This window comes from Trachypithecus francoisi, unplaced genomic scaffold, assembly GCF_009764315.1.
Source record: "Trachypithecus francoisi isolate TF-2019V2 unplaced genomic scaffold, Tfra_2.0 Lachesis_group15, whole genome shotgun sequence".
In the NCBI taxonomy this organism is placed as follows: Eukaryota; Metazoa; Chordata; class Mammalia; order Primates; family Cercopithecidae; genus Trachypithecus; species Trachypithecus francoisi.
This window is the reverse complement of record NW_022681460.1, coordinates 16,407,053-16,417,774: the sequence shown is the minus strand read 5'-3', so window position 1 is coordinate 16,417,774 and position 10,722 is coordinate 16,407,053. Positions and strand designations below refer to the sequence as shown.

Below are 10,722 nucleotides of genomic sequence, written 5' to 3'. Positions count from 1 at the left end.
TAAAATGTCACATTTCATAAAACCATGTAGTGAATAAAGGTTAAGAACAGTTTGACTTCACAGTTTCACAAGCAGCCAGTAGATTGCTGAATTGAGAACCGCAACAAAAATTCACTAAGACTTTTTTATATTTATTTTTCCATAATGCTCCGTCTTAAAAGAAGAAAAAAAATATAAAGGCAAAGGTAATATATGCTTCTTTTAGTCCTTTATCCAATAAATCAACCTTTAACTGCAAATAGGTTTTACAGTTACCAAATGATATGTCAGTTCCGTGCCAGCAGAATTTATTACTTTTTTGCTTTCTTGTTCTGGTGTTACCAGTAAGTTGAACAAATGACACTAAAATTTAAGAACACTATCACTTAAAACAACGTTTTGAAATAAAACATAGTAAAAAGACCACACCAGTCAGTCAAGTGCTTATAAATATAAAACAAGCATAATTGCATAGATTAAACAGGAGAAATTCAGATTCAGACAAAAATAAAACACCAAATTTAATTAAATAAATGAAAAGGACTCTTTCAAGTATTTTCTTGATATTTGCATTAATGCTACATGCATTCCTCTTTATAACACTTTTTTTTGGCATAGTTTATCCTGAATATAAATATAACAAATCTTAGAAAAGCAAGTTAAAAAAGTATTTTTTCCCCCCACAAGGGCCAGTGAAGACTAATGAAAATACATTTTGGAGCATTTTATTTTTTTTCTTTTCTTTCTTTCATTTTTCCTGATCAGGGCTCTAACTGATGAAATATTTTAAATGGTATACTTGAAAAGAGTAGCTATATTTTTGAAGAATTTTAATAACAAAGTATTTGTTAGTCTTGATCCAATAAACTCATAATAAGCCAAGGCAAGCCAAGTCAAGAGCTGGTCCCAACTGCTATATAGTGCTCTTTGCAATCAAATATAAAATTAATTACCCAAGTAATATATTCAAGGAAATAAATATAACTGTATTTAAATGCTTATAAAGTATAATCAGAGTCTGTAGAGATATGTTTGTTTTACCGGCAAAATTTAAGTTCCCTTTCATAGGTCATTCTGTGTGTATGCATGAACACACACATATATATTATTTTTCCTTCTATAAGAACTATTTTGTTTGAAAAATTTGGCTTAGAAATTTATTATAGTGACTACAGGGTCCTCAAAATAAAAGGAGGCACAGCTGGTCAGTTTATGAATCATGCTGCATTATCAATTTTAATTGACTAGAAAGAGTCGAATACCCTGTCACCTGATACTTAGAACCATCTGCACCACAAAAATGTTTATCTGATAAATTCATCATCAATTTGGTAAGCTTTAATATAACTACCCTGTTTTTTTAATACAGATAATGCAAAAGGAAACCATTTTATACTCAACTATATACCTTCCACTATGAAAAAAGGGGCACAGATACAATCTTCTACTTAATAATAAAAAAGGGCTGGCAGATGCACTCAGCATTACGAACACCATTTAAACCTGTATTTTACACCTGTAGGTTTTAAGTGTCTTGTCAAAAGTTTAGTTTCATGATATGTAATTTACAAAGTGATATATTCTTTAAAAGTACTCCTATATACATTTTCCTCTTGGAACGTGCCTCTGATTTCCAGCAGAAACATTACAAATACTATCATAAATGAAATCTTTCTTTAAAGAACAGACCATGAATCATATCAAAATTGCCTTAGTTCTCATCTTAAAAAGAGTTGTAAACTAAGTTTTAAGTAAGTGTTCTAGGTATATAATTGGACACGTAAATAGCCTATGTATAACTATAAATTAAAAGATTGAGTTCAACAGTAGTTGAACTGTGAGAGTAACGAACACACATATATATGTATAAATAAATATATATATAATTTTTCTATTGAAACCTTTCTTTTAAATTTACAGTTTGAAGAGGTTTTTGCTGTTAAATCATAAAACACACATATTGACCAATCTGACATGAATGTAATCTATGATTCATAACAAGCAGCAGTATGACCCTCTGAGTATTACTAAAAGAAAAAAGTTTATCATAGATTTGAACCATATTAAAGAATCTAGCAATTTTCATTATCATCATCATTTAGCATCCAAATGTTAAATGCATTTAATAAAATTTAACACACAATAAGGTTATTTCTTCAGGATAATTTTGTCATTCAAGTACCTAAACTTACTATTATATAAAAAATGAAACTTTTCAATTACTGCTCTGAAAAATCAGAGAAATAATTAGTTATTATTTTAGATATGCAGCACTACTTTAGATTCATGATGACATCTCTTTCATGATGCTCTTTAAAACAATGAGTGAAAAACAAACACTGTTTCAAAAATGGTAGCATATTTGGTTGAAATACAAAATATACTAATATACGTAGCACTTATATGTTAAAAACAGAAATATTTAAATGTTTTGTAATCTTTTTATGTGTTCAACATGAAGAACAGCTTCTCTCTTCACAATTGCCACATTTGAATGGATTATCAGTACAATATTTCTTCTGTTTTATAAATAAATTTTATAGGTTTTCTGTTGCAATTTTTTGCAAAGTATAACCTAGAGCACAGTGATATATATAATTCAAGGTAATAAACACTCTCACACTCTAATTTAGCATTTGCATCATTTCACGCTTCTGAAGCTTTTTTGTTTTTATTTCTGCTTCAAGATAGAGGTAGATTTAGTAGAGATTGAGTATGTAAGACTTACTGCCAAAATGCAATTATCAATAGGTTTACTGCTGATGTGCAGTTTCCAAGAATGCTTGAAAAAATTCAGAATTACTAAGTAATACTTCACCAAAGTTCTCCTTTTCAAGCTTAAATTACTAAATAATTGCATATTCAATTATTCACAAATAGATACAAAAATCCAAACAATAGAAGATATAAATACAGGCACAACAACAACAAAACTAAAACAACAACAAACTACAATGAAAGGCTGCATCTGAATGAAAATTTTTGTTTCATTTTGCTTTCTAAAAGTGCACCAAATTCTCTTTTCTGTTCTACGTAAAAAAAAGAAACATTCTTACTGACGCTGGCAATAAAGCGGAGTTACCTGAAGCTACCCTTTTTAGCCGTAAATTTTTTTCCTCCAGTACGTTAAAGTTGAAATCCATCCATTGGTGCTTCCTGCTGCTGAAATATAAACTGCTGTTGGTTTTCATCCACCTGAGGTACAATGCTGGGGTCATCTTCTTCTACACCAAAGTAATGTTCAATCAGATCAAATGCCTTCTGGTAAATTTCCTGATTTTCATGGCTTTGCAAAAACTCAATTTTATCCAGACCTATTATACAAAGCATATATATAAAAACAAATTATTACTACAATTTCAGTATATGTTTAAATCAAAATAATAAATGAACATCATCTATCACCTCACTGGCAATGGGACTGCTATTTTAATCTAATTGTTGCACATATCGATAGCCATCACTTATGGTTTATACTTCAAGAATGAGAGTATGTGGCAGTGTGATATGAAGAAGGACCATAAGCCTGGGAGTAAGATCACAGACACCACCCTGCTAGGTGTGTGATCTTGGCCAGGTAAGTTCTTCTGTTTCTCAACTGTAAAATGGCAGTTTTAGATAAAGTAACTCCACAGATCCTTTCTAGAGTAACTAACATAGCGCAAAAAGGGAAAGCAACAAAACAAATTAAATGAGGCTGAGCCAGAGAATATCAGTATGAAATAAATGTGTAAAATTTGCAAACCCATACAATAAAAAACATACGGCTGCTGTACGATTTAACAGAATTACAAACTACAATTGAAACTGAAAGGCCTCATTTTGAAAGGATGACAAGAATCTATAGCAATAGATTTTACTGCTTATCAGAAAAAGCTCTACACATAAGTCTAGGTAGTGCTGAAAATATATTTCATTTAATTACAGATAAACCACTTCAATCAGATTATCATAGAATAAAAAAGCAGCAAAGAAGTCATATCTATATATGATCACAGAATAGCTCAAACACTAGTCTAACTTGGGGTCAAAATAATGACTGTAGTAAGACAATACTCTTAAATCAGTGACTAAATCTTGTATTCATGTAATATCTTATCCAGTGATGTTATATAATTTGAAAGAAAGACAAAGTGATATCATGGGCTTTAAGAATCAAAAGTAAAAGTCTGAATCAGCCATATAATCTAAGAGGACTTAATACAGAAAAGTGAATATTTAATGCAAATAAAAGAAAATCTATTTAGATTCATGCCTTATCTAAAATAAATTCCATATGATTAAGTTAAAAGTTTTAAGAACCTAATTTTTAAAACTTGGCAAATAAAAAAATTAATTTTCATCAAATCTCTGTGGAGGCAATGACTTTGTAAACTTTGAAAGAATAGAAAATTAGACTGAGTTATTTATGTTAAACATAAATGGACATGGGATGTTTTATTAAAATAAAAGAATGTATTCAATGGACGATCTGAAAAAAAAAAAACAGACCTAGGAAAAAGCCGTATAAAAATAAACTACTATAAAATACAATTCAAATTTTTACCAAAAAAAAGTCAAATAGATAACCAAAGTATAATAAATATGCAATTTGGATGAGGAAATAGACTAACTCACGAAAAATACATACTACTATCTATAGTAAGTAAACCAAAAAAATGTACATAAAAGCAACTTGGTGTACTATTTTACATCTGCTGAGTCCGCAAAAAAAAAAAAAAAAAAAAAAGTATGAGGTTGTAGAATAGATTCATACAATGCCAGTGACTCTGTCAGCAACAGGCCTTTGGAAAGCAAAATGAGAAGACATATCAAAAGCTTAAAAAGAAGTCAGTGCCTAAGACTCAGCAACTGAATTCCTGAAAATTTATCCCCGGATATTAATTCCATAAAAGAAAGAAATTTATACACAGAAAGATGCTTATTTTGGTATACAGAAAGTGATAAACTGGGAACAAACTAATGGTCAACAACAGGTTATGGTTAAATTTCCATTCAAATGGCTAAAACTTCACTCAGTATATAACATTATGGCCAGACATGGTGGATCATATCTGTAATCCCAGCACTTTGGGAGGTTGAGGTGGGCGGATCACTTGAGGCCAGGAGCTCGAGACTAGTCTAGCCAACATGGAGAAACCCCATCTCTACTAAAAATACAAAAATCAGCCGGGCATGGTGGCATGCACCTGTAATCCCAGCTACTCGGGAGGCTGAGGCACATGAATTGCTTGAACCTGGGAGGCGGAGGTTTCAGTGAGCCAAGATCATACCACCGCACTCCAGCCTGGGAGACGGAGTAAAACTGTGTCTCAAAAAAAAAAAATTACATACTTATATATACTATATAATAACATTATGTGGCCATTATAATAAAAATTATGTAGAAATTTAAAATTTCTCCAAATGTTAAAAAGTAGAACATAAAACTATACATACAATACAATTAAGTCAATGTAAAGTATTTGTGCATAAAGACAATGTTAAAAAGGTAAATAATAAAAATAAATTGTTAGGGTAATAAAATTATGAGTGATATTTTAAAACTTAAAAAAATATATACTGCTTTTACAACAAAAAAAATGTAGGGAACTGGAAGGGGAAAGTATCTATGACAGATAGTTAAGAACTGACTATAATTGCAAATTTTTAACTGATTGCTTACCATATGCTTCTTCAATGAGAGCACAGTATGGATTAACGCCTATTCCATTCTGCTTAGATTCTTGTTCTCCAAGACGTAAAATATTTTCAAGTCCATTTAAAGCCACTTGGACTATTTTGGAGTCCATAACAGTCAAAAGATCACAAAGTGGTTTAATGCAGCCTAAGGCTACCAAATACCTTCAGATTAATTTAAAAGACAAGAAATGGGAAAAAAAGATTTAAAAAGACTTAAGTACTGTTTGTAACAATAACGCAAAAATATTTTTCATAGTGAAATGTTATATAAGCAATTAAGAAAAAGTATTCCTATACAAATGTAAACATTACACATATTTAAATTCTCACATAGGAAACTTAAAATTTTCCTTACTCAACTACTCTCTAATTTAACATACTTAGCAATAAATGATCTTGCAAAGACTATAAAATACACACACAAACTGGAACTTGGGCCTGTTTTTCATGGTGCTCATCTGAGCACTAAATGTAGGTTCGAAAGGTTTTTTTTTGTTTGTTTGTTTTTTAAAGGCAAGCCCACACACACATACACACACACACACACACACACACACACACACACAGAGGTCATATGGGGGTAGACAGAAATGGAAAGAAAGAAAAGACATCTAAATTAAACTTGAGAAAATTTCCCATAAAAACAATCACAGCGGCCAGGCGCGGTGGCTCAAGCCTGTAATCCCAGCACTTTGGGAGGCCGAGACGGGCGGATCACGAGGTCAGGAGATCGAGACCATCCTGGCTAACACGGTGAAACCCCGTCTCTACTAAAAAAAAATACAAAAAACTAGCCGGGCGAGGTGGCGGGCGCCTGTAGTCCCAGCTACTCGGGAGGCTGAGGCAGGAGAATGGCGTAAACCCGGGAGGCGGAGCTTGCAGTGAGCTGAGATCTGGCCACTGCACTTCAGCCTGGGCGACAGAGCGAGACTCCGTCTCAAAAAAAAAAAAAAAAAAATCACAGCTAATGTTCTAAAACATATGCTATGTTTCAGAAGCGCAGAAGGCCTGAGGAACAAAACAGGCTCTCTTGTGAATAATTTTCATAAATAATATTCATTAAAAAAAAACCCCATTAATTTCTGAATGCGTGTCCTTTTCTAGTTATTGCCTGGTTTTCTGTACTCTATAATGTAAATTAAGTAACTGATTTGTTCACTTGGCAAACAGTCCATATTAAGTACAAAGGTTAAAAACATACTATGAAGCCAGGCTGTGTGCCTTTAAGTCCCAATTCCACTCCTTATTAGTTTTGTGACCTTGAGCAATTACTCTGTGTCTCAGTTTCCCCATCTTAAAAATGGGAATAATAATAGTACCAACTTCAGAGAGTTGTTGTAGGAACACAATAGACATTTAATAAAAGTTTCTGTCCCTCTTAAAAAAAAAAGTATATACCTTCACTGGAGTGCTCATTTGCCCTATACTGTACTGTAATTGATCAAAAATATCTGTTGAATGAATAACTGCCTCACAGTTAAGAGATTAAAGGAGATAAAATACATGAAAGTACCTGATACATTGCTGGTGCTCAATAACTGAAATGACTTACTTAGCGCAATAACTGGCAATAGTAGGCATTCAACTAGTGGTATGGATGCAGAACTTAATCTGAGATCAAGAGGTCTTTTCCCATATATGCCGACTTAATGAAATGATTAAAGTGGTTAGAAAAATAATTTTCTCAGTTTGGGTACTTGATCCATACTAATAAATTAAAGGAATAATATACATAATAGATATAACCACAAAAATTAATTGAAAAAATACAACTATTTGCAAGTGAACAAACTTGCAGCCCAAATAAAATAAAAATAACATCAGCATTAAAAAAATACAAAATAGAACAAAGGAAGGGTCTTGATTTATTACTGCTTGTATCCATGACACAAAGTGGAAATACTGATTAGAACAAAGAGAATAGAAAATAAAAGGCAGAGACAAATGTTACCAATATACAGCGATACAAATTTGAGAAAGCAAGATAATACTACAAATGAAGGCAATAAAAGACAATTTAACAATAGGTAGATTTCAAAATCATGTGATTTATAAAATAGCATTGTAATTTGACTTCTTTTATAAATTGAAAAATAAACCAAATATGCATTAGAAAATATTTTCTAAGAAGTCTAGTTTCACGGAGGGATCCTCCAAACAAGACAATACTGTAGAAGTAAAGCTTTTAATAGAGGTGTAAGTGAAACTTTGCTATGTCAGATAAAAAAGAGTGAAAGTACATGATAAAAAGAGATTCAGGAATCAATACTGATAATAAAAAGTATGATGATTACAAATAATAATAGTAGCTATTCTTAGTTATTATCTATTAGTTATTAATAACATGTTTAGGAACTATGCTGACACTTCAAAGACATAAATTTCACTTAACTATCAAGATACATTCTCTCAGTTTCATCGGAGATTGGTTCCAGGACACCCTTCCTCTCAATACCAAAATCCACAGATGCTCAATTCCTTTATATAAAATGGCATAGTATTTGCATACAACCTATGCATATCTTTCCATGTATTTGAAATCATCTTTAGATTAGTTATAATACCTAAAACAATGTAATTGCTATGTTACTAATTGTTGTATTGTTTTTATATTTGTATTATTTTGTATTGTTGTACTGGCATTTTTTACTGTTTTTTTCTTATTTAATATTTTTGACCTGAAGGTGGTTGAATCCACAGATGCAAAACCCAAGTATATGGAAGGCTGACTATACTACCATTATTATTTGTTACTGGAACTCATTTTTTAAAATGAAGAAACTAGATTAGAGGGGTTAAATGACTTTGTCAAGACCACACAACTTTTACTGAAGGAGCAGTATTTGAAATCAGGCTGACTTAAAAGCCCATGCATCTATTATTTATATTGTCGGCAGAATAAATAAATTTAAAAAGCTTAGACTCAAAAAGCTAATATTTAAAAAAGGTAACTAGTGTAGAAAAATAAAAGTAAGATACTATCCATAGGCAAGGCTAACAATCAATGAGGAGCAGAACATCACCATATAAACAGTGTCTATCTCACTTTTTATTTAAAGTGGATATTCAAATTTATTAGCCATTTCTATATAATAAAGCTATATTTTTGTGATTAAAAAATAGTTAATGCCCATGACAGTGTACTCTGCAAATTAATATAGATTGTTCCCATTTGGATTTTTAATCTCTGATTTTTCATAAGCAGCCTATCAAGGAGAATGATGTTATATTTTAAATGAAAAAAAAAAAAACATTGTGAATAAGTAACTGATATAATACATGCTGTCATTTCATATTATCAAACTGACTTAGAAATAATACTTTAGTTGCATCAGTAAATAAAAATATGCTTTATTTCAACTTTTGTCTCATTTACATTTAAAAAACAATTAAAAAGTTTATATCATACCTTATTTGCTCTGGAGTACCTCCTGATGTTGCATTAGTTATAGCCCAAGCTGCTTCTTTTCTGGTACGAAACTCTGCTTTCTGAAGAATCTCAATCAAAACAGGAAAAATATTTGCATCTATAACAGCCTGAGAGGGGGAAAAATATATAATCAGTACAAATATTGTTTCTAAAATATTACCAGTAAAAAAAATCTTGAAACTCAATGGCTTCAAAATGTCAAGGTTTTTGGAAATACTTTTCCAAGAATTTTTAATTTCTATTCTGTCAGCAAACTTTCAAATATTTTTCTTTTTACATAGGAAATTGGCTTTTTAAAGACTAGAGAATAACAAAATATAAATTTTAGAGATGATAAAGTACAAGGCATGTGACTGATCAAAATGGATAAGTAATCACTGACACAAGAAGCTTGATAGGACCCTAATAAATCATTAAAAGCTTTGAGAGGAAGATTATTGCATAACTTATTTAAAACTAATGCAAAAAAATATATATATCTCTAAAGACAAACCATTATGTGTCAGGCACTATGCTAAACACACACACACACACTTGCTATACTTCACTAGAATACTACAAGTAAATGTTATTATTTTAGAGGAGGAAAGGCTATGTTCTTTAAAATACTTTTTGGTATCTTTTTAAAAAGGAATCTTTTTTAGTAACTCAATAAAAAACATTTAAAAAGTGTTAACTTTTGTCCCAACTGGTTTCTTAGACCTTGCTGTTCTACTCTCAGATCTGGAGGGTAGTTACCTGAATCTGAGCTCTATTTCCAGCAGTGATGTTAGAAACAGTCCAGCAGGCTTCTTTTCTAATTGACTCCTTTGGGCTACTCAATAAATGTAAGAGACAGGGTAATGCAGAACAATTCAAAATTACCTAAAACAAGTTAGAAATGGAAACAAAAAGTTTTATAGTAAATAACCTATGTGAAAATCTACTAATGAATTATTTAGATGTACAAAAAACATTCTAGAAAATGAAATTAAGAAAGGAGAAATTCCTCCCAAAGGAAAATTTGCTGTCTTCTACACTTCTGCTATTGGTAAACCTAGTCTCATGCCACTATAAGGAAGTGTCCTGTTCTCAACCCAATAAAATGAAAATCAGAGGTGTATCCTTCATATTTACAAATGTTCTAAGAGTTCAACTGATAAAACTGAAAAAAGATTTGGTGACTTGAGGTCAGGATCTAACCTCTAGTTTTGCCAAATGAATTGTTTTGAAAAAAATATATATATCATACAGTCTGAAAAAAATCTAAATCTACAATCATTAAAAACATTAGCATGGAGAATCAATTGGCTTCATAAAATTTTTTACTATCTCACTCTTCTTCCGTAAACAAGTATATTCTGCATTGTCCCTTTATATTCTTTATTCCATTGCAAGATTAATTATGTTCCTATATTCAAAATACTCCAATGATTTACATTAAATTCATCTGATGAAGAAGTATGGAGCAGTGCACCGGAAATCCAACTGAAAATTACAGTATATGTCTAGAATGGCATTTTCATTTAAAGAGCTGTATTAAATGAATGACTGTCAATTACTAAAGAGCAACTCTTTAATAACTTTGATTAGTATCCAAATAGGCCTTTAAAAAGATAAAACTGAAAGAAAATATGTAAGTTAGAATAAAA

General features: G+C 31.1%; 1 protein-coding gene across 5 annotated transcripts in view; it reads right to left on the bottom strand.

Annotated features, from left to right (window-relative positions):
* Positions 1-381: 381 nt before the first annotated feature.
* KPNA5 (karyopherin subunit alpha 5) overlaps positions 382-10,722 on the bottom strand; it is a 59,604-nt gene continuing 49,263 nt past the window's right edge. For 3 of the 5 annotated variants that reach the window (XM_033234382.1, XM_033234385.1, XM_033234386.1), the window contains 4 exons: positions 9,830-9,955; positions 9,071-9,198; positions 5,645-5,823; positions 382-3,293 (listed from right to left, as the gene is read on the bottom strand). In XM_033234382.1, coding sequence (XP_033090273.1) covers positions 3,106-3,293; positions 5,645-5,823; positions 9,071-9,198; positions 9,830-9,955 — 621 coding nt within the window. In that variant the 3' untranslated portion in view covers positions 382-3,105. The remainder of the gene's footprint in view (positions 3,294-5,644; positions 5,824-9,070; positions 9,199-9,829; positions 9,956-10,722) is intronic. The other 2 variants (XM_033234383.1, XM_033234384.1) reach the window with 1 other exon arrangement.